A 24,943-nucleotide genomic window follows, 5' to 3' on the forward strand; every position below is an offset into this window, starting at 1 on the left:
AAAGCCAGTTCTTTTGGTTCTTGCAAACATGGTTGTCTGGGAAATTAAGATACAATCTGGTTTCTTCACACCCTTTAACACAATAACTTGGCTGTTGCATCATGGGCCACGGTCACCATGGTGATCTAGTGATGGTGGCTGATGAGGATGAGGAGAAGGAGGAGGATAACAGCAAATAGGCAAAATCAGGAAGCGTATACCCATGTGTGGGTGTGAAGAGGTGCATGAGAATAGACCTCCCAAAAAATGACACTGGATTTGAGGTTATGTTTCGCTGTTATCATTCGGTGGTGTAGAGAAGTCTGGCCCAATCCAGACCTTGTTCTTTTTTTATAAGAGTCAGCCTGTCAGCATTTTCAGTGCGATGGGAGGGTCTGAGAAAACTCTATCAGAACTTTGCCAGTGTTCCCCTGCCTCTGCTGGATTGGAGTTGTGTTTCTCTCAACTGTATTCCTTGGTTGTCCAACGAACTTTGACCTCTGCTGCCAGCGTTTTCAGATGGGAATTTTTTAACAATTCTGCAACAATGGCCTTCTGGTACTGCACCATTTTAGTACACCTGTCTGCCTCTGGAAGAAGAGATTGAAAGTTCTCCTTGTAGCGTGGGTCTAGAAGTGTCACCAACCAGTAATGACTGTCACTCAAAATTTTAAGAATACGAGGGTCATGGGAAAGGTAGCACAACATACAGTCAGCCATGCGTTCCAGACTGCTAACAGTCGACTGACCAGGCCATCCACTCTGAATAGACGGTATGACAGCTGTGCTTGTAGTACCATCTATAGCACATGAAAGTAGCTCCTATTCTTCCTCCTCCTCCTCCTCTTCCTCATTGTGAACCAATCTACGTTGGGATGACATGAGGCTGGGCAGTGTGTAATCACCCTGTATGGTTCCTTGCTCCATCACATCATGCTCCGACTGCAATGCAGCGCTCAGATTTGACCGCTGGGATGGACAAACCCGTTTAAAATAGCTGGATTTTCATGCTGTACTATGAAAAGGATTTGGCTGTATTCTGCAGTCCCAATGACCAAATGGAGGAAAAAAAAACGTGGGCTCTGGATTGCTTTGGAATTAAATAAACAGGATTAAAATGCAAAAAAAGTTTATTATTCCTGGTCAATGATACCTGGGGCTATGTATATACGGTTAATATATGTAATAGGCAGCAGCAGCAGACAGTAATGGAATGGACCCTCTTGATGTATGCAATGAAGTATGCCACATACAATGCCTGCCTGCTGCTGATATCTATATACCCACATACACTCAGTGCCTACTAGCACTGCAATCTATATACCCCGTAATTAGCCCTTAGAAGGACTGTTGCTTTAGCTGGGTTTGTGTATTCAATTAGTGTATACCCACAGTAACTGTATACCCAACCTATTCTGTCCCTATCACTGCAGTAACTCTCCCTACACTGCTTATTCTGGAGCTGTGCCGAGCAGGGCGGCGCCAGGTCTGATATAGACCTGTTGATGCTGTGCGGCCAGCCAATCACTGTAGTCCCACAACCAACATGGCTGTGGCATTACAGTGTGTGGCAGACAATCCCTGCATGTTGATTGGCACTCTAAAGAGCTCCAAACATGCAGGGCGGGGACCCGAGCTCCCACCGAATAATGCCGGAAATGCGCAGTACAGTGATGCTTGGGCGAGTACCGAGCATTATCAAGTATGCTCGTTCATCACTACATGAGCAGCTTCCAGGCTGATGAGTGCAAATTTGCCTCCAGTATTTGCTGATAACGTGCTGCATTCATCTTTCCTTCAACTTTGATCAAGTTTCCAGTGCCTTTGTAGCTCACACATCTTCAAAACATCAGCGATCCACCTCCGTGTTTTACAGAAGGAATTGTGTTCCTTTCATCATAGGCCTTGTTGACTTCTCTCCAACTGTAACGTTTATGGTTGTGGACAAAAAGTTCAACTTTGGTCTCATCACTCCAAATTACCTTGTTCCAGAAATTTTCAACCTTGTCTCTGTGCTGTTTGGCGTATTGTAGGCGAGATACTTTTTGGCATTTGCGCAGTAATGGCTTTCTACTGGCGATTCGACCATGCAGCCCATTTTTATTCAAGTGCCTCCTTATTGTGCATCTTGAAACAGCCACACCGCTAGTTTTCAGAGTGTCCTGTATTCCAGCCGATGTTACTTGTGGGTTTTTCTTTGCATCTCGAACAACTTTCCTGGCAGTTGTGGACGGCATTTTTGGTGGTCTACCTGACCGTGGTTTAGTTTTTACAGAGCCCCTGATTTTCCATTTGTTAATCACAGTTTGAATGCTGCTGACTGGCATTATCAATTCCTTGGAAATCTTTTTGTATTGATTTCCTGTTTTATACATTTCAACTACCTTTTCCCACAGATCCTTTGACAATTCTTTTGCTTTCACCATGACTCACAATCCAGAAACATCAGTGGCTGGATGAAAGATGCAAGAGTCTCTCTGGATCCCATAAACTTTCAGCTTTTCTGCACACACACTGATTATAAGCAAACAGGGATGAGGATGTTACCTTTAGTAGCCATTCAAACCCATTTGTGTCAACTTCTGTGCATGTTATCAGGCCAAAATCACCAGGGTATGTGAACTTTTGATCAGGGTCATTTGGATGTTTTGGGTGTCATTATGATTTAAAAAGAGAAAACACAGTAGTTTGACAATAAATGGCTTCACCCAACCACTAACCATGAGTGGAGAAAAAGTTTTGGTGTTATCATTCATATTCTCCGAAAAAAAGGCCAAGAAAGCAAAAATTCTGCCGGGGTAAGTAAACTCTTGAGCACAACTGTATAAAAAATATATATATTGTATATGAGGAGGATACAGGAAGAATTCAATAAATCAAAGGATCAATGCAGATAAATAGCGTCTTTCCTTATAAACTAACCCCAATGCCTAAATTACTGTTCAGTAATGGTAAGGAGTCAACATAGGGTGAAATATAATGTCATAAGAAGATAAATATCCAAATTGCATGTATCTATAGATAAATGCAGCAATGGCCGCTAAATAATCCTGGATATTTATCTTGTTATGATATTATATTTCAACCTATGTTGCCTCCTCACCATTACTGAACAGTAATATGGGCATTGAGGTTAGTTTACAAGGAAGGAAGCTATCTGCATTGATCCTTTGATTTATTGAATTATTCCTGTATCCTCCTCATATACAATATATATAAATATATTTTTTATTCCTTGTTGTTTTTCTTGTCCTTCTTTGTATGCCCAGCGTCCCCTATGGTATTATTGCTATCTATATCAAGTGCTTTTTTATACTTTGTCTTTTTATAACAAATTGTAATACAATTTTAATATTTTAACTTTATTGGTAGATCTCTTCCATTTCCCCATATTTATGGGTTGGTTGTCATTTTCTACTAAGTGAAACTTCCAATTAATTATCTTGGGGCGGAGGGTTTTGTCAAACATCATAGGCAGCATACTCTTTGGACTTTTTTTTATAGAAACGTGTTATTATGCGGTGGCCGTAGTGAAAAAATCAAGCACTTTTAAGTTCAATGAGCTGAGGAACAAGAGATCTTGTCACTCTGGAATAGGACACATGGATGGATGGTACTCACCACTAAGAGCTCTTCATGAGAAGAGGTTATTGAACTGGACGATTGAAGAAACAGAAAGAGGTAAATATTAGAAAAGAGGGAATTGATTGCAAGTTGTATCAAATTTTAGGAAATTCGATAAGCTCAGAGAATTTGACCAATTTGCAATTTTATTCTTGTATCATCCAAAAAATGCACACCACCATTGTACCCAAAACAGAAGATAGAATGAACCAGAGAAAGCACACATGACCTCAGGTCTGGTCTTGTGGGCTTCCCAAAATGCTCTGCAGCTATCACATCACATGGTGCTATACAGCCAATCAGGAAGGACTATAAAAGACTGTATAAAAGTAGAAATAGGGAATGCAGCAGCTGCTTTGCTGTGAATCTGGATAGTGAAAGAACATCACAACCCACAGCTTTGCAATAAAGTTTTAAAACAATGAATAAAAATTACAGATACAGTACATATATTTACATATAAAACAGTACATGATCCTTCAATCAGAAAACATGAAAAAGAAGTAATAGAAGTATAAAGTTACAAAGTTACAGTACTACTAGAAGCACACAATAGGGCTAATATGGATATTTGAAAACTTGGACTAGAAAATAATTTGTCATTCCTTACCTTTCCTCTTGGATTGACAATTAAATGTTCACTGTTTTATAAACTCTCCAATCAAAAACCAGCAGAAATGTATTTCTATGAAATTCCTCCTATTTAGCCGCCTCAAAGTATTTTTCAGCAAGTTGTGTCCCGGGAGCCACTCAGCCAAACCTGTGTAAGCAATGTATAGGACAGGGAAGTAAAAAGTGCAAGCTCAGCAACGATGAACCGTACTACGGGCCTGACGGAGCATTCAGGTACGAACAATGTTGCCCAACTGGCAAAGCGTGAGTGTAACAGATTTATACCGGATACTTATATATTGTTTATAAACAAATATATGTAATATTTTATAGCTATACCTCGTGCATAATATAACTTGATATATCTCGATTTCAGTGGATGTATTTTTTTTAACTTTTGTACAGATGTCTGAGAGACAACAAGGGTGATGTAGCTTTTGTGCCACACACGACTCTACCAGGTAACCAAAAGAAATGTATATGTATGTGTTTTACACAATTTTCACAGAAATTAAAGTTTTTTTTCCAGTTCATATATTTGCGACATATACTGTACAAAGAATATAGCATGAATATCTGATAGATGTAGGCACCATTGCTATAACCTACGTCTGTCTGAAGAAAAGGGCTCCATCTCATGTGGCAGCAAATAGCGAGGTGGCCTCACATGCATGGTTCTCTACACCCACTATTGCGGCAGTTCTGAAAATTTCAGAGCACGTCTGCTTGGCACTTTCTTTTTGTAGCTCACGCACAAGTGAATAGAGAGAGCACACATGCACATCTACCTCTCTGAAAGATGCGCCTATTTTAATAAAAAAAAAGACACCGGTCTTAAAATCTTTATTGTACACTCAATCCAACTGAAGACCCTCGTTCTCCTGGAAAAAATGCAAAACACAAAAGCAACAATATCCCATACCTGTCCGCCCACGCTGTCATGTCCCACGCTGTAAATCCATCAGAAGGGGTTAAATACAGTTACACCGTCACCGAAGCTGCGCCCCCTGGTGGCATAAACTCATATGAACTGTAGCGTGTGAATTTTTCTGAATATTTTCTCACGCTACAGTTCATATGAGTTTATGCCACCAGGGGACGCAGCTTCAGTGACAGTGCTCAGTTACCTTCATTTCATTCATTCTCCAGTCTTTTACAGGTGGGAGTAGCTGTATCAGTACCTTCGCCTGGTTGTAACTGTATTTAACCCCTTCAGATGGATTTACAGCATGGGACATGACTGTACGGCGGACAGGTATGGGATATTGTTGCCTTTTTATTTTGCATTTTTTCCAGGAGAACGAGAGTCCTCGGTTGGATTCAGCGTACAATAAACATTTTAATACCATGTGTCTTTCTTTCTTTCATTAAAATACTTTATTCTTAATGTGTGTGTTTATTTTTAACCCTTTCCTACTATTGTATTAATAATGGATAGGTGTCTTATTGACACCTCTCCATTATTAACCAGGCTTAATGTCACCTTACAATAGCAAGGTGACATTAACCCCTTATTACCCCATATCCCACCACTACAGGGGAGTGGGAAGAGAGAGGCTAAGTGCCAGAATAGGCGCATCTTACAGATGTGCCTTTTCTGGGGAGGCTGAGGGCAGATGTTTTTTAGCCAGAGGGGGCAATAACCATGGACCCTCTCTAGGCTTTTAATATCTGCCCTCAGTCACTGGCTTTCCCACTTTGACGTAGAAAATTGTGCGGGAGCCCACGCCAGTTTTTTCCGTTATTTAACCCTTTAATTTAACAACTACAGCTCCCAAATTTTGCACACACAAACTACTAACATTATTAGTGAGGGATATGTAAAAATATAACGGATAGGCAATGGCTTACTGTATGTAAACCACATCTAATTTCCTGTTGGGTTCGGGAATTATTTAGCAAAAGCTGACAATTGAATCACCGGCTTTTTTGCTAGCTAGCGCTGTATGAAATATGAATATATATATATATATATATATATGTGTGTCTCACTGACATATACAGTATATATATATATATATATATATATATATATATATATATATATATAGACTGTATATATGTTTTCACAAATATTTGAGCCCATGGATCCATTATATGTCCATTTTGCAAGCCGGCGAGAATATCTCGCCGTATGTATGCCATACGGAGGTTTACATGCTCAAAATACGCAGCCACACCTTGCCAACAGATGACACACGGATCACTGTTCAGGGAACATTTCTGCTTATTTGGTCCGTAAAAAACGGACCGTATTTTTATACGTTGTGTGTGACCCTGGCCAAAAACACAATTTATAGTTCTAGAGTACGTTATGTTTTAATTGAGTTTGCTGGAGTCATGGTGATCTCATCCCTGGTCTGATACTGCAGATTGGGTGGATGTCGCTGTAGTATACAGCAGTTATGTGAAATCACTGCCCCACTATTACATCAACCTGCTTCACATATTTGGAAATTGCACTTTTACAACTCTGTCTTTCAGCTCAACTCAGTAAAAACTTTCAGCTACTCTGCCCCGACAATAGCAGAAAGTCAATAGACCAGTATCAGCAGTGCAACATGGCACGAATTCCAGTCAATGCCGTGGTGACCAGGAGCGCCGGAGACAAGGCTGTAGATATTGTGACTTTTTTCCAAAATGCCCAGGTAAGTACAAAGTGAAATACATTTGGAAGGTAACAATCGAATTATTAAAAAAAAAAACCTTTCAGGAATTTTCCGTGCAAAACTTGTTCACATACAGTGGGTACGGAAATTATTCAGACCCCTTTAAATTTTTCACTCTTTGTTTCATTGCAGCCATTTGGTAAATTCAAAAAAGTTCATTTTTTTCTCATTAATGTTCACTCTGCACCCCGTCTTGACTGAAAAAAGACAGAAATGTTCAAAATACTCACGCATGCTCGGAAAACTCGAGTAACGCGCACACTCGCTCATCACTAGTGAGGACCCTTGACGTTGGGTTGCGAGCTTGCATATCTTGGCCAAAACATTGACCAATACCTCACATATTTATATGTATTTTGTTCACTTTATTTTTCGGGGTGCAGCCAAGCCCAGCACGTTGGGTCTTGTATACAGGGGTGTTCACACTAGGATGCATTGAGAGTGCTGGCCAGCCCGCCTAATCAAATAGTAGGGGCGTGACTGATAGGCCGAGAACCAGACACTATGCATTACCTGCATGTGAACAGCACCCTATACCAACCTTTATTCTGCAAACATATACTAAGCCGTCACCCCCTCCATTAATTGGTAGTCTGTGAGTGGCTGTCTATTTGGTATTTTGCACCTGTGTTGTCGACATCTTTGCTACATGGGCTGACTGTATCCTGTAGTGCATTTGTTCAGAGACCTGGGCAGGTAAGCGGTGCTGCCCCTTTTTCAGCTGTATTTTTTAATTTTTGGAGGATTTTCAATCCTCTTTTGTGCCTTTGCTACTAAGTTCAGATATTACATGTAATCTGAAATCCAAGGATGATGACAGTATGTCTCCTGATGAGAGACCAATAGTTTTACTTCACTTATTTATAATCTTTCTAAATATTTTTCAAAACCAAGAAAAAAGAATGCAAACTATCCGGCACGAAGTCTGGGAAGAATCTACTTTTGAGGAACTCTGCAGCCATTCCTATTCCTTTACCATCATCAATGGATGCCTTCTTGTATCTTGGAGCAAGTCACTTTGGTTCTATACGAGGAATGTCTGGTAAGGAGGGAAGTAGTAATAAGATGACTATATATTTGTTACTAGCACTGGATGCCTATCTCATGGAGAGAATAAGAAATTTGCATTCATAATGGGAGATTATAGATTGGCTTTAGGTATTGTAGTTTCCCCTTATTTTCTGTATTTTCAGTGTTGAATCCTCCTTCCAAGGAGATGGTACGCTGGTGCACACAGAGCAAACAGGAGAAGATGAAGTGTGACGACTGGACCCCTGCAAGCGGTGGGGCCATTGAATGCACTCAGGCATATTCCGCAGAAGAATGTATTCTACAAGTCTTAGTAAGGACAACTGAGAAATCCTCAACCAGAACTTGTGCCATCTATACATAAGGAATGATAAACTTAAATGGGGTTGTCCAAGCATTTAATTCTGATTACCTCTTTTTAGGATAGGTCATCAATAACAGATCAGTGGGGAGCCAACAAGTATCAGATCAATGGGGGTCCAACAATTATCAGATCAGTGGGGGTCCAACAAATATCAAATCAATGGAGGTCCAACAAATATCTTATCAAAGGGGTTCAACAAATATCAGATTAATGAAGGTCCAACAAATATCAGATCAATGGGGATCCAACAAATATCAGATCGGTGGCAGTCCAACAACAGCTACAAAATCCGGCGGCAATAATGGAGCTGAAGATCAGTTCCTATTTCAGAGAATAGCTACTTACCGTATGGTCCAGGAAAGCTCCATCATACTTCATCTGTGCCCTTAGACTCCCATTCACCTGACGGAAACCAAAGGAGTGTGCATTTGGTCTTTATTGGCAAGGCATAAGTTGGCTATATTTTGTTTTGTTATCTTTTATTTAATATATAGATAGAGAAATAAACAAAACATACAATCGTACGGCACTAACCGTGCCGAGATATATACAGAGAGATAACTACTGAAAGATGGCAGTAGCAACTAAAACATTTAACTGATTACTCAGATCCTGAGGGTAATACAGGGTAAAATTTTTAAAAAACCATCTGAGTAAAAAAGAGCAGGATATGAAACTACATGACCAGAGCCAATTATCGTAAACAAGACATAAAAGGAAACAAATAGCAAGGAAGAATAAAAAGTATAGGAGAAAAGAAAAACAGCAGAAGAAAATGCAATAAGAGAAGAGGGAAGGAAAGGGGGAGGGGGAGAGAGGAGGTGAGGGAGGGACGGCAATATGAAAAAATGTGACCAGATGAGGCCCAAAGAGTACATATCAGTTCCCCATGAACACATAAGTCATATGGCGCTCTAAATTTTATCCAATAAAAGCAGGTATTGCAGAAATGATCATGACAGTTATTAATCATACAAGTGAGTTCTTCCATTAACATCATCTCATTTAGCTTGGAAAACCAGAGGGAGATTGTTGGGACAGGATCTTTCTTCCAGAGTAGAGGAATGCACGCTCTTGCAGTCACGATTAGATATCTTAATATTGAATGCCTGTAGGTTTTTAAAGGAATGTCACAGCGAAGGAGAAGGACAATGGCCAGATCCTGGTCTGAAATAAGATTTGTGAATTTACATATCACCAGCTGCACCTTCCCGCAAAAAGAAGTCAGAAGCCTACAAGACCAGGAAATGTGTAATATATCACCCTCCTCCGCCCCGTATATCCAACACAAGAGACTCGCCTCCGGAAAGATAGAGTGCAGTCGAGTCGGGAGTCTACACCTAGAGAGTAATTTATACCCGGCCTTATGAAAACGGGAGCAGATAGATGATTTATGTGTTAAGGTGAAGATACGCTTCCACTGATCTTTCATTAGAGAAAGACCCAAATCTCCTTACCAGTGGGTTTGAAAATTGGTTTTAGGTTGGGCTGGAGGTTTGATCAGCAAGGAGTATGAGAAGGATAAAGTGTGTCTTAATGATTCCGTGTCCGAGGATGCAATCTCAAAAGCTGTCTTGGTGTTGTTGTAAAAAGGTTTAGGAGGAAGTGAATGGAGAAAGAGGCAAAACTGACCAACTCTCCAGGTTCCCAAGGGAGAAGGCGTAGAGAGGCTAAGAAGGAAATCTTTTGAAGGCCAAATATGTCCATCCCCAAAATGAGATACACTGATGCAACCTCCATATAGTCAAGCACAAAAAAACTTTGCCCTCTAACACCAGAGGAAAAAGTGGATTACCCAAAATAGGGAACATAGAAGAAAATAACAATAAGATATGACGGAGGACAACTGGATGAGCACAGAACGCAAGAATGGCCCTAATCGTGGGATGAGACTTTAGGGTTTTCACAAAAGAGAAGTCCAACCAAGGGATAGCAGACAGAAAGATATTGATAAAGTCTTTCTCGATCGCAACCAAGGATTTCTCTCTCCCACTCCTAAACAAATCCAAAATTCTAGAGAAGCGAGTGGCTATATAATAGGATCTGAAATTGGGCAAGGTTATGCTCCCTGAGAACTTAGCATGATATAGTGTGTTTGTGATGATACAAGGAGGTTTACAACAATAGGCTTAAACCGAAGCAAGGCTCCTGAAGAAGGACGAGGGGATGCTAATTGGAAGTGCTTGGATTACATACATTTAGAGTCCTGAGGAGAATGTTCATCTTAAAGATTTTAGCAGTCCCTCTGTACCTATTGAATAAGGTTAGAGAAATAAAGATAATATGTCAGACTAATGTCTCTTGGTAGCTATATCCCTAAATATTTTATAGCTGAATTAGCCCATTTAAAGGTGAAAGAAGCCTTGAGAAGCACCAAAATGGAAGGAGAAGTGTTTAATGTTCAGAGCCTCCAGCTTGCATAAATTGATTTTAAAATTAGAAAGGCCATTGTATGTACAGAATTCTGCCATGAAGTTTGGGAGTGAGGAGGCTGGATTAATAATGAAGAAAAGCGGATCATCTGCATAGGCCGCAATCTTGTCAGAGAAGCTGCGGAAACAGGGCTCATAATATTTGTGTTGGACCGGACCCACCTGAGGAATGTCTCTAATGTAAGTAAGAAAATTAAAGGAGACAGTGGACATCCCTGCCGTGTAACATTGTGAATAGCAAATTCCTTAGACAAGACCCATTTACCTTTACCCTTACCCTGGCAGTCAGCTTATAGAGCGTGTTTCATTCATGAAGGTCCAGTTTACCCTGTCAAAGGCTTTTTCTGCATCAGTAGATAAAACCATAAGGGGGTTGAAAATTCCTTTTGGCATTATGTATGAGATCCAATGCCTTAGTTGTTTAGTTGTATTGTCTCTAGCCTATCTACCTCTCATAAAACCCACCTGGTCTGGGTGGATAATATCTGTTAAAAGCGTGCGCAATCTGGCCTTAAGTATTTTCACAAGAAATTTAATATCCACTTTGACGAGGGAGATGGGTCTATAACTTATACATTGAAATGGGTCTTTTCCTTCCTTATGAAGGACAGAAACTATATATGAGCTCATAAGGAATCTCCTGGGAAAGATATAGCATTGAGGCTGGAATTTAGATGGGGATAAAGATATCCAAGAACTGTTTATATTAGGGCAAGAAGAACCCGTCCGGGCCCAGGGCCTTCACCAATTTGGACTCATTTATGGCTGTTCAGTTATTCCTTTATTTTACTGTATTGGGTAACATAGTAGACTGCGGTGTTTTATACAGAAGCATCCATAAAGGCATGTAGTATATTTTTTTTTACAAATGGAGGCTACAGACAATATGGCCTAGAAAATGCCATAGAGGTATCTGCTGGGAGATCATCTTGATATATACCATACCCTGATGGACATTATAAAACGAGTGTGAAAGACCCTAGAATTGAATGTGTTTTATTATACAGTTAATAAAGATAAATTAATTTCTTTGTAGAAAGGTGAAGCTGACGCAGTAACACTAGATGGAGGGTACTTGTACACCGCAGGGCAATGTGGTCTTGTTCCTGCAATGGGAGAGTACTATAACCAAGGTAAGAACATCCACTATGTAGTCAGTGCCATGTACTACAGGAAAGTCCCGATGTCTGCCGGATAATGCCATTGTAGCAAACAATTATACAGTACAGAAGAAAGATTGGTACAAAGTACTGTATGGTAGTTATTACAGCTTGTACTAACCATAGTGCTACTACAATAGGGTCCGTGTAGACAGTCTACTGCCCAAATAAAAGAACTGTTAGAAGCACAAATGGTGCTATATAGTGTTCAGGTATAATAATTCACTGCCAAGATAAATAATGACCGTACCAAGGACCATACAGTGACCATATAGTGGTGGCATAGAAGGCTTACATCCCATGGGCCCAACCACAACTTTACATTCCTGTTATATGTCTCTAAAAGTAATATGCACATACTAACACTAATTCTACGTGCCACAGCCTGCACTGATAGGGATAAGAGAACTTTGTAGACTTGAAACTTCATTTGCGGCTCTGAACCCACAGGCCGATCATACCGGTACATAGAGACGCTGAAATTAACATAGAGTTCACTAAACATAGGCTCCTTGCACCCCTGAACTTCACACTAGAAGAAAACAACCACAACACTCCAAGAGATGCAATGAGAAATTCACATTTAACTTTATTGAAGTGCTAGGGAATTTGATTTTCTGACTGCATCTCTTGGATCTCCATTATTGTTTTCTGGGTTTGGGTGGCCGTCCACTGCCACTGTAGCACACTCACTGAACTGGTGATGCCCAACCACTATATTTACTGACTTCACACTAGGTGATCATATTAACCTCCATGAAGAAACAGTGTGTCTCGTAGCAGGTCTTCTCCTAGGGACATAAGATATATATACCGTATATATGTATACCCTATATATTTCCTTTATATTGCAGTAGTCTCTTGATAAACTGATCATATGGAAATCTCTTCTACTTTACAGATGATTTGAAACCATGCAGAACAAGTGGATCAAAAACACAAGGTGCAAGCTTAATCTCAATCAATGTTCTGCTAGAGATGTACATATTCCAATTCCTGACTAATTATGATTATGGTTTTCTTACCATCCCATTTAAAGCAGTTTCATGCTGTAGTAACCAGTGGCACCATGACATGAGAGAGGTTGAGATGTTTCAACAGGTTTCGATAATATACAGGGTGGGCCATTTATATGAATACACCTAAATAAAATGGGAATGGTTGGTGATATCAACTTCCTGTTTGGGCACGTTAATATATGGGAGGGGGGAAACTTTTTAAGATGGGTGGTGACCATGGCGACCATTTTGAAGTCGGCCATTTTGATCCAACTTTATTTTTTCAATGGGAAGAGGGTCATGTGACACATCAAACTTATAGAGAATTTCACAAGAAAAACAATGGTGTGCTTGGTTTTAACGTAACTTTATGCTTTCATGAGTTAGTTACAGGTTTATGACCACTTATAAAATGTGTTCTAAGTGATGCCCATTGTGTTGGATTGTCAATGCAACCCTCTTCTCCCACTCTTGACACACTGATAGCAACACCTCAGAAGAAATGCTAGCCCAGGCTTCCAGTATCCATTGTTTCAGATGCTGCACATCTCATATCTTCACAGCATAGACAATTGCCTTCAGATGACCCCAAAGATAAAAGTCTAAGGGGGCAGATCTGGAGACCTTGGTGACCAATCCACTTTCCAGTGAACTGTACATGTAGGAATGCTCGGACCTGGCACCCAAGGTGGTGCACCACCCATCTTGAAAAGTTTCCCCCCTCCCATATACTAATGTGCCACAAACAGGAAGTTGATATCACCAACCATTCCCATTTTATTTAGGTGTATCCATATAAATTCCCCACCCTGTAGAATGAAAAAGAAGTCAGCACAGGCAGAGGAGTCTGGACAAAGGAAAAGAGAACCACAAAGTGTCTCTCTTCAGTGTATTGCTGCCTATGCAAATAGAAATAGACCTGTCAACAACAACCTGTCATATTTGGACCAAAGCTGTTCACAAAACAAAATCTCCACTGTAAGACTGAAAATATTAGGTCTTGTTTTGCTTAAAAGTATTCTCATGTACGGTGGTGGTTGAAAATGTGTGCACTCTTCAGAATTTTCCGTATTTCTGCACAAATTTGACATAAAACTACATCAGAAGTCAAATGAAGAGAACCAAACACATGAGTTAGACTTGGTCACTATTTTTATTCAGGGTCCAGTATCACATGTCTGTGAGTGACAAAAGGATGTGAACCTTTGCTTTCAGTATCTGATGTGAATCCCCTACACCTAAATGTTTCTGGTAATCGCTGATTAGTCCCAGAGGAATTTTAGCCCATAGCTCCCTGCAAAACAACTTCAACTCTGTTATGTTGGTGGGTTTTCTCCCATAAACTGCTAGTGTCAAGTCCTTCCACATCATTTCTAGAGGATTACGGTGAGGACTTTGACTTAGATCAAAAAATGTAACTTTATTATTTTTAACTATTATTTAGTAGACCTTGTCTGCTTTGAGTCGTTGTCTTGCTACTTGATCTGCATTATCGTTAGATGTCCTGACATGTTCCTTTACAATTTGCTGGTAGAATTCATAATTCATTGGCCCATCAGTGATGGCAAGCCGTCCTATCCCAGATGCAGCAAAACAGCCCCAAACCATGATACTATTAGGACTGTGTTTCACAGATGGTATCAGGTTTGTATGCAGTGGCGTAACTACAAAGTTATGGGCCCCGGTGCGAACTTCCAAATGGCCCCCCCCCTACCCCCGCGACGCCCCCCCCTACCCCCGCGACGCACCCCCCTTCCCCCGCGACGCCCCCCCCCACCCCCCTAACCCCTTCCCCTAGATACGCCTCGGACTGTTGCAGGAATCTCCTGCACTGCAACATGGTGTTGGGTGCCAGCACAGCCCGCACAGTGGTATATCCAGCACAGCCCGCACAGTGGTATATCCAGCACAGCCCGTACAGTGGTATATCCAGCACAGCCCGCACAGTGGTATATCCAGCACAGCCCGCACAGTGGTATATCCAGCACAGCCCGCACAGTGGTATATCCAGCACAGCCCGCACAGTGGTATATACAGCACAGCCCGCACAGTGGTATATACAGCACAGCCCACACAGTGGTATATACAGCACAGCCGGCACAGGGGTATATACAGCACAGCCCACACAGGGTTATATACAGCACAGCCCGCACAGTGGTATATACAGCACAGCCCACACAGTGGTATATACAGCACAGCCGGCACAGGGGTATATACAGCACAGCCAGCACAGGGGTATATAGAGCACAGCCCGCATCTCATCTCCCCCCCCCCCCGATAATGGCCCCACAGTCCGGTTAAAAAGAAAAAAAAAAACTCCTCACCTTTCCTTTTGCCCGCGCTGCTCCTGGCGGCTGAAGTCTGCCCAGGACACTGCAGGTGCGCGATGATATGACGTCATCGCGCACCCGCAGTGTACTGTCAGAGGCACAGCGGGGAATGATGGGAGAGGGAGCGTCAGGTGACGCTCTCTCCTCCATCATTGCATTGAACTATACCGGTGTCATAGACGCCGGTATAGTTAAATGCGGCGGCGGCGGCGGGGGGAGGAACAGTGCAGCGGCCCACTACTGGCATCGGCTCTTCTGGCATTTGCCAGAAGTGCCCGATGGCCAGCCCGGCCCTGCTCTGACCTGCCGGCCCGGGGCCCCTGACCTGCGGGGCCCGGTCGCAATGGCGACCGCTGCGACCGCGGTCGTTACGCCCCTGTTTGTATGTTAAAATGCAGTGCTTTCTTAGCTCTACAGATAACTCTTCTCATTTAAACCAAAAAGCTTTAGTTTGGTCTCATCCATCCACAAAACATTGTTCAATAGCCTTCTGGCTAGTAAAGGTTACCTTTAGCAAACTGCACACAGGCAGCAATGTTCTTTATGGAGAGCAGTGGCCTTATTCTTGCAATCCTGTCATGCACACCATTGGTGTTCAGTGTCCTCCTGATAGTGGACTAATGAACATTAACATTACCTAAAGTGAGACAGGCCTTTAGCTGCTTAGAGTTTATCCTTGGCTCCTTTGTGACCTTGCAGACTATTATGCTCCGTGCTTTTGCAGTGATCTTTGTTGTTTGACCACATCCGGGGTGGGTAATAATAGTCTTTTATTTCCTTAATTTGCTTACAATCTGACTGGATTAGTGGAGTCCGAACTTTTCAGAAATGGTTTTGTAACCTATTCCAGCCTTATGAGCATCAACAACTCTTCTTCAGCGGTCCTTATAAATCTCCCTTGTTTGTGCCACAATACACTTTCATAAATCTGTTGTGAATATCAGACTTTGATCGATCCTTTTGCTTTAAAGAAAACTTGCTCATACCTTATCTTCACATTTATTGAAAATACCAGGTTCTAATTTCACCTTCAAATTATCTGCTAACCTTAAAGTATCAGATACTTTTGAGACTGACCGACATGTGATATTGGGTCACTTTTCTCCAATACAATATTTTTGACTCATTTGTTTGTTTAGTTTCTTTTGATCTACTGTTAGGAGTTTTGCGAAAGTTTATGTAGCTTTAGGTCAAACATATGCAGAGAAATATGGGCAACTCTGAAGTGTACACAAACTTTTAAACACCACTGTATATCATTACAATGCCAATTTACTAAGCCATGGACTGCACTTACTATATTACTACTGATACAAAACTAAGTATGATGTTTACTAGCCTTATACCAAATCTATTATCATGATACAGTGATGATGATTCTCCTTAAACAGCATAACCAGACAATGACTGTGCTTAAGATGACCACAGAAAGAGCACATATTGAATTTTAGGCAGAAAGAGTACATACTGAATTTTAGGATTGTTACTTTCAATAGATGGCACCAGATTTCCTCTCCTCTTTATTTTGCAAGGGAGCATAGCGTGGCCTGTAAGTCCCTCTACTTCGACTAGGCACTCTCCACAAGAAGAAACTTCAGACCCTCTGTCAAAGTCCTCTCACCCAGCCAATCAGATCTCCTGCTTTACACTGATGAGGGGCAAAACCCCCAAACAAGTATCTGCAAATGGAGCTCTTCGTTTGGCTGTAATTCTTAGTAATATGGCAAGAGTCTGCAAAAAGTTGACATAGACTAAAAGGCTTGCTACTTACACTAGGACCCCGGTTACATTTTTTTTTATCATTCACTACATGATGTGATGGGGCCATTATCGTAGGTGGATAATACTTTTAAATTGTCTTCACATTGATTAGTAAGTTAACTGCATTATAAACAAACACAGTATGTACACAGGTGTACATTTGTCCTCATTGTGTATTGTGTAAATTACAATTTTCCTTCTCTACAAAGGAACATATTATGCTGTTGCTGTTGTAAAGAAAAGTAACAAAGAAATCTCATGGAACAATCTAAAAGGCAAGACGTCGTGTCATACAGCCGTAGGACGCACTGCGGGCTGGAATATTCCTGTAGGTCTTATTAATAAGAAGAATAATAATTGTGATATTGGTGAGTGTAAAACAATGTGACAATGATACAAAGAGCTTAGAATGAGATAAAGAACTGTCCACATTACAACCTGATCTGCGAGAGTCTAGGAAACTTCCACCCTCAAATCCATCACACAGAAATATCTACTGTTAATAAACAGAACCAATGGTGAGCGGAACCATCAAGAGTGATGGAGCTTCCACTGCAAATCCCATCAGATTTGGTGGAAGGAATATAGTGTAGTTGCATTCTACATTATTCTTCCCTTCAAAATAATGGACACTATGTAATATACAGAAGCCATGATGAATATGAAAAAAGAGCCTACGTTGAGGACCTTAGCCATGCTTTTCTCCTCTAATTCTTCATTTCTATTGTACAGAAGTACCCTCAATTATAAAAGGGATTGTCCATGATTTTAAGAAAGTGGGCAAATAGCATGAAATGGAATAAATCAAATAACCATTACTCGCGCTTTAGATCCTCTGGTGCTCCTGCACCACTGCTCAGGTGATCTTAGCTGGTCCTGCAGCAATGTCCTCATAGATCATTTATTTGACCACAGCAGCTAAAGACAAGCTGAGGCCAATGACTGTCTGCAGTCACATGAATGATGTACAAGGCGTCATTACCACACAACAGGCAGGGACCATTGGGGCAGGAGGACATCTCATGTATTTTATTTGACATTATTTTCTGCTCTTGGGGAAATTTCATAAAACCCCCCAAAATATTATGGAAATCAGGGAGGATGGTCTGTCTAATCTGAGCAACCTGCTGTCCTACTTCATACCTGTGACTAAACTACATGTACCAGCAATATATAAATCCAGTTCGTATGAACACTGCACAAAGATGACGGTTCTTGCATACATTTTATTTAGGATTTGGGCATGTTACATAATTTCTAAGGCTTTGTTCACTTGTTCATTTAGAAGTTCGGTTTTCTGTACAAATAAATGGAATTCATGCCCAAAATAGACCCATTTCCTAAGTGATGTAAACAGAAGCAGAGGAGCCCCATTGATTATTATGGAGTCTACCTGGTTACTGTTTAGTGTCAGTTTTCAAAACAAAAGAAGAATTTAGAATTTAGCATGCTGCGCTTTTTCTTCTCTTCTAAAAATGGGCACAAAAAAGGAACCCAGATGGACTCCATAATATTGAGGGGAGACCCTCTATCATTTGTATCAGTAAGCAAACAGGTCAATTTTGGACATGAATTCATTGGACATGAAGTTGGACTGTTCCTAAAATGGGACAAACAGAACTCTCAGAAGGACATGTGAACATAGCCTAACATGAACATTTGGGAGAAGCACTCAGTGGCCATGATACTTAAAGAGAACATGTCAGATTTCCCAGGCCCCCAAACCGCCACCATGTCATTGAACATAAAACATATTGACCCATTTAAGAAAATCCTAAGAAAACCATTCTTGTGGCTTATAGATTTTTGAATCTCCATAAAATTAATTTTATAACTTGGCTTACAATATATTAATTAGTGGGTGACTAGTCATAGAGGTTTCCATGGACAAATCTTCACACTGATCATAATATCCCACCCCTGTGGGCATGAGTGACATGATTTGAAGCCACATGACTGAGGAGTCAATGCTTAAAGCTACATCTGCAAGTGTCCAGTGAGCTACCCCTCTATGCACAGTGTCCCGGGCTCTCTGCAGTGAATAATACCTTACTCCTCTGCTCCAGTGACCACTATAGTGCTGTTTGGATGCCAGATTAGTCAGGCAGAGCAGATGGGAAGCCTTTGGTTTGAAGCCCTCACTGCAGAGAGCGGCTGATGGATGAAGAGACCATCCACAGGACACCTACGATCAGAGCGAAGGGGAAGTAAATCTTGGATCACATATATGGCCCGGTCGGCAGCTTGGTGAGATCAAAACCGCCTTCACGTTCCCTTATGCAGTGAATTCTGGATAAACTAAGCTGACTATGGTGCTTCAAAACATGATGTAAAAGCCATCTAATGAAAGATATGTGTCAGTGATTCAGCTCTTGCTGACTGTGGCATTTCCCAGAGTGGTTGGTACCGTGCCATCATTCTTCAGTAAATGAAAATGAGGTAAACGCAGGGTAATCAGAGCAATTATTGTACCAAGGATGCAGACCTGACGACTCTACTTAGTTTTTAAAAAGTGATGGCCTATTCTTAGTGCGTGCAGAAGGGTGTAATTTAATTTGGTACTAGTAATGTACTCTGTATATATGTTATTCATAATATATGAAAGTATAGGGTATATTTATCTATACAACCTAGGAGGACACAGATATGCTGGTAATATCCCAGGGCAAAGACTCATGTTACTGGTGACTGATCTAATATGCAGTTTTTATAAATGGGAAATTTATGGAATGTAACTTATACTGAGTCATCTGCTCCGTGTTTATGGCAGGTTCCTACTTTAGTAAAAGTTGTGCTCCTGGCTCCGATATCGATTCCACCTTCTGCCAGTTATGTATCGGTGACCCACAAAAACCGCTCACAGATGTGAAGTGCTCTCCCAGTGATGCTGAAGCTTATTTTGGATACTCTGGAGCCTTCAGGTACCAGAATTGCATAGTCTCTAATTATCTTGTATTCATATTTATAAAATGAGGAAATGATTAATCTTTGGTCCAGTTCAGACGTCCGTGTATCATAGTCCGCAAGGCACGGACTGCAGCAGATCTCCTGACCTGACCTCAGCAGCCTCACAGGCATAAATGAGGTTGTCAAGTCCATACTCCGTCCATGACACACAAACAACTGAATGAGGCCTTAGTGGGAAGTTAGGCTTCTTTCACACTTCAGTTGTGTGGCGTCAGTTGGGTCCGACATCGTGGCGGATCGACGGATCCGTCAAATTTCATGCAAAAACGGTTCTAACGGATCCGTTTTTTTAACGGATCAGCTGCCCTAATCCGTTAAAAAAACGGATCCGTTAGAACCGTTGCGAACGTTTTTACATCCGTTGCAACCGTTTTTTGACGGATCGGTTTTTTAAAAGGGGAGGATTTCAATGTGATTGGCTACTGGAAACTTCTGGAAAACTATATATAGCATGTATTTACACCACATCTTTGAAAGGTTGTAGAGAAAGTGGCAGAAATGGAAGGAGTCCTGGCGAACATTGCAAAGATCTATGCAGATTTTACTTTTGAGGCAAATCAGTTGGCAGTCAGCGTTCGAGAGAGGGAGGAACGAAGACTGCGAATCCTACGGCAGCGGCGTAAGAGAAGGCTGTGGATCCATCCCATCACAGCACAACGTATGACCCGTGGTGTTTATTCCACGCTTTACATGGAACTAAGGGAAAACCCTCAAAAGTTCTTCAATTATGTGAGGATGAGAGCTGAAAATTTTGCATTTTTATTGGGCTATGTGGAAGACTGTATACGGAGACGAGACACCCAGATGCGATTCTCAATATCACCAGCAGAGCGTCTCATGGTGACTATTCGGTAAGTCATTTTTTTATTAAATGATTCTCATTCATCAGACTTATAACTGTGTTGGTTTTTTTTGTATTTTTTTTATAAAGTATTGTCTTTTCTTTTTGTTAACAGATTCCTTGCAACTGGAGAGTCCTTCTCATCCCTCCATTTTCAATTTCGACTTGGGATATCCACCATCTCGGGGATCATCAGAGATACCTGCCGGGCATTGTGGGAGTGCCTACAAGTGGAATACATCCCAGAGCCATCACAGGAGAGGTGGCTGGAGATCGCCCAAATTTTTCATCAGATTTGCCAGTTTCCAAATTGTGTTGGAGCAGTTGATGGAAAGCACATAAGGATCGTCAAACCTTCAGGCTCTGGGTCACAGTTTTATAACTATAAGAAGTATTTCTCTATTGTGTTGATGGCCATAGCTGACGCACAATGCAAGTTCATCGCTGTGGATATAGGTGCGTATGGACGTGCAAATGATTCACAAATCTTTAAAAATTCACCAATGGGGCGCCGTTTATATGGAGAGACATTTGATTTTCCGCCCCCTAGACCTCTCCCTGGAACCACCGGTCCACCGTTACCATTTGTTTGTGTTGGAGATGATGCCTTCCAGCTTTCCCCACATTTGCTTAAACCCTTTGGAAGTAGTGGACTGACCCAGAGGAAGAAAATTTTCAATTACCGTTTAACCAGAGCACGCAGAGTAGTGGAATGTGCCTTTGGCATCCTAACTGCCAAATGGAGAGTGCTACTAACTGCCATTAAACTGCAGACTGAAACTGTCGATGATGTGGTCAAAGCGTGCGTTGTCCTGCATAATTTTGTTCTATCAAAAGAACAAGTTTCCCTGGAGGATAATGTTTCAGAAAGCACCTTACGGGATTACCAAAACCCCACTTTTCGCAGTCCAGTTGCAGTCTGCAGAATGCGGGACAGTTTTGCAGACTACTTCATGTCTCCTGCAGGATCAGTTGACTGGCAGTATGAAATGGTGTAAAAAATTTATTTATTTTTATACTTGTAAAAATACCAATTTTTGTTTGCATACAAAATCTTTTTACTTTAATGCAGCATTGTATGTTTTGCAACGGTACCCTTTAAACACTGTTAATGTTACTATTGCCATAACCTTGGTGACTTAAAAAATTAAAAGAAAAAAAAAAAGAAAGACAATAAAATTTTTTTTAAACCAAACAACTGTTTATTTATTGACTTTTACAGATTCTCATAGTTTTGGGTGGAGATAGTAGCGGAGGGGCTGACAGGCGGGCGGACCACGTCGAGAGTGGGGGACAGGACATCACGGGGAGGAACAGAAGTGGAATGGGTGGTGAAAACATGAGGTTGTGTAGAGACTTGAGGTGCAGATGTGGTGTGTGTGAGGTATGAAGGTGTTGCTGGGATTGATAACGGAGAAGTTAAAGGGGAAGAATGGAAGGGGGACGTTAAAAACTGGGAAAGACTAAGGGGGGAAGGAACAAATGACGAAGGAGTAGAATGGACGGGAGGAGGACGTACAGGAGGAGGACGGATGGGAGGATAGACGGTGGATTGAGAGGGGAAAGGTGTTGACACATGAAGGGTAGGTGGAGGGGCATGGGATATCGCCTGCGCTAGAGCAGTGTGGCAGCCTTGCATCACATGCATCTGCAGGTCAGGAGTTAGATTTTCCATGTGCCTGAGGACCGCCTGAAAAAAACAGTGCCTTGGTGACTGGTTTGCATCTGATTGCATCCTATCAAGACGACTGCTGAGTTCAAGTATGCTTTTGTTAAGCATATTGTACCCAGCAGACGTTTGCTCACTCAAAAGCTTGATGGCACTGTGAAAGGATGCATTCAGATGCAAAAAGTCAGGCGCATAGCTCCTTTCCTGACCTCTCTGGCGCTGCCGTCCTGACCACAAAGTTGGTCTAGAAGTTGCGGCAGTGGCAGAGGGGTGGGGTAAAGGGAACTCTAACTCATCACCTGCAGCTTCAAGTGACGAAGTCCGCCCTGCTGCTCCAGCGCTGGTGGATGAGGCTGAGGGATCAAACAAAAGGGTAGGTGCAGAAACAGAGGGGTCGACGTGGTCCCCGGTGGCGGACTCTCGAGGGATCGCTCCAGAGGGCTGCAACTCTGATGCAGGCTCCCGAGTGCTGCAGAAAGTGCTGTTAAAGAAGAAGAAAAAAAATATTAGTATCTTTATATTACAATTGCCCTTACTGCAAAAAAATTGAAGGTTACACATTTTTTCAGTTTGACTGAAAATATGTGGTGTTGAATATTTACCTTCTGCTCAGCAGCGTCGACCGTAGGAACGACAGGGCTCTGGCATGTTTGTATCTGCTCCTGCGTCCTCTAGATCCACTCGGGGCCTGCATCTCCTTATTAAACTCCCTCTTGAAGCGATCCCTGATTGACCGCCACCGCACGATAATCCTGTTACCTGGAAAGAGATAGCAAAAATTGGTTACTATACACCACATTAAATCATGCTAAAATAAGGTTATGAAGTGTGAATACTTACGCGCTAGATCCTGGGCCCCAGCATCGAGTTCCTCCCAGTTATCCATAACAGCACTGCACACTTCCTCCCATAGCCGTCGGGTGATTAACTGGTCAGCATGGCGGTGGTCCGACATGTTCCACAGCGGCTCCCTACTTTGTACTGCTTCGATGAGGGTGTTCACATCGATGCCCTCCTCTTCATCATCTTGTTCGGGAGCACGCTGTGAAGCCTACGAAAAATATAACAATAAAAAGGGAAAGATTACAACACATGAATTTTACATTTTACTACACAACAAAACAAAAAGGAACTTACTCTTCGGCGACCGCCGCGATTATCATTCCGACGACTATGGGAGGTGCTTTGAGGAACTCTATGTCGAGCCCCGGATTGTGAGGACTAATAAAAAAAATTTAAAAAAAAAATTAATAATGTTCTTAGATTGAGGCATATGTATTGTGTGTGCTGTCATGAATGTTTGTGTTGGGTGTAGTGCATTGTATGTGAGGATCGGTCTGTTCAAAACTTACACTATGCGCTCCCGCTCCTTGTCTTTCTCCACCCTGTCCGTCTCCTTCTGTAAGCCCCTCTGCTTCATATTCCTGTGAATACAGAACACATAAAGGGTTAAAAAACAATGACCATAGTTGTATCACCAAAAAATTTTACAGAACAAAAAAAAAAAAATACAATACCTCAGTTTGCTGCTGATGTGCTGGGGGGCTCTCAGAAGAAGACATTATGGTCTTTGCGTACCTCTTGGTCCCAAGTATCTGTAAGTATACAGACAGTTCTAAGCTACTATACACAAGGATAGATGCAGCTGTAGGATTTAACAGTTACATCTTTTTTAAAAACTTTTACATTTCATCCCACACAAAATGAAATTTTTTTTCTAACCGTCATACTTTATATGGTAGATATGCTTGATGCACAAGCTGCCAAACCCTCTAGCCCTGTTTCCCCACCAAAAAAAAACCCCAAGAACCCTTTAAAGCAACACCAAAACTGAAATTGATATGCGCAATGCGCATGTTGGTAAAAGCCACCTATCAAACCTTATCAAAAATGTTCCTCATTCGAACTTAAAATACCAATTCCAAAAATTGGTAATTATGATTACCCTACAGTTTGTATTAAAAAATTTTTTTTTTTTTAATGGTACAGTAGGAGCTACACTGCTCTTTATTTGAAATACTATAACATTTGGGATAACAACAAAAATGCAGAACACATCACACATCATTTATACACACACACAAAACTCATTTTACACCACAGCTATAAAAAATAACAGCTTAAATAGTATGAAAAACATATAAACAGGGCAGGCAGGCGCACGCACACAAGCACGCACACAAGCATGCACGCACACAAGCACGCACACAAGCACGCACGCACACAAGCATGCAAGCACGCACACAAGCACGCACGCACGCACACAAGAATGCACGCACACAAGCACGCACGCACACAAGCATGCACGCACGCAAGCACGCACACAAGCACGCACGCACACAAGCATGCACGCACACAAGCACGCACACAAACACGCACGCACACAAGCACGCACGCACGCATGCATGCATGCTGGATGGCAGTACTCACATGGCTGTCTCAGGCAGGGTCTGGCTTGCAGGGCCTCTCTGGCTGGATGGCAGTGCCTGGCTGGCAAAGTCTTGCTGG

At 41.7% G+C, this 24,943-nt stretch overlaps 2 protein-coding genes across 2 annotated transcripts in view; one reads left to right on the plus strand and one right to left on the minus strand.

Annotated features, from left to right (window-relative positions):
• The window catches only part of LOC143804029 (serotransferrin-B-like), a 54,670-nt gene that overhangs the window by 17,324 nt on the left and 12,403 nt on the right, over positions 1-24,943 (plus strand). Inside the window, exons 4-13 of the mRNA XM_077281774.1 lie at positions 3,484-3,660; positions 4,311-4,449; positions 4,621-4,676; positions 6,700-6,863; positions 7,779-7,926; positions 8,078-8,226; positions 11,746-11,842; positions 12,771-12,812; positions 17,168-17,326; positions 19,729-19,879. Of these exons, the coding sequence (XP_077137889.1) occupies positions 3,484-3,660; positions 4,311-4,449; positions 4,621-4,676; positions 6,700-6,863; positions 7,779-7,926; positions 8,078-8,226; positions 11,746-11,842; positions 12,771-12,812; positions 17,168-17,326; positions 19,729-19,879 (1,282 nt within the window). The remainder of the gene's footprint in view (positions 1-3,483; positions 3,661-4,310; positions 4,450-4,620; positions 4,677-6,699; positions 6,864-7,778; positions 7,927-8,077; positions 8,227-11,745; positions 11,843-12,770; positions 12,813-17,167; positions 17,327-19,728; positions 19,880-24,943) is intronic.
• LOC143808516 (uncharacterized) lies at positions 21,850-23,650 on the minus strand. The gene is made up of 4 exons (XM_077291266.1): positions 23,573-23,650; positions 23,276-23,486; positions 23,038-23,194; positions 21,850-22,916 (listed from the first exon to the last, which is right to left on the minus strand). Exons 2-4 carry the CDS (start codon positions 23,388-23,390, stop codon positions 21,983-21,985), a joined length of 1,206 nt encoding a protein of 401 aa, XP_077147381.1. The 5' UTR covers positions 23,391-23,486; positions 23,573-23,650; the 3' UTR covers positions 21,850-21,982.

This window comes from Ranitomeya variabilis, chromosome 2, assembly GCF_051348905.1.
Source record: "Ranitomeya variabilis isolate aRanVar5 chromosome 2, aRanVar5.hap1, whole genome shotgun sequence".
Lineage (NCBI taxonomy): Eukaryota > Metazoa > Chordata > Amphibia > Anura > Dendrobatidae > Ranitomeya > Ranitomeya variabilis.

Coding starts and splice junctions, on each gene's coding strand:
- LOC143808516 (XM_077291266.1), bottom strand. CDS start 23,390: ATGTCGGACCACCGCCATGCTGACCAGTTAATCACCCGACGGCTATGG. Junction 23,195..23,275: donor TGGGGCCCAGGATCTAGCGC/GTAAGTATTCAC, acceptor ATCTCTTTCCAG/GTAACAGGATTATCGTGCGG. Junction 22,917..23,037: donor TCGACGCTGCTGAGCAGAAG/GTAAATATTCAA, acceptor CTTCTTTAACAG/CACTTTCTGCAGCACTCGGG.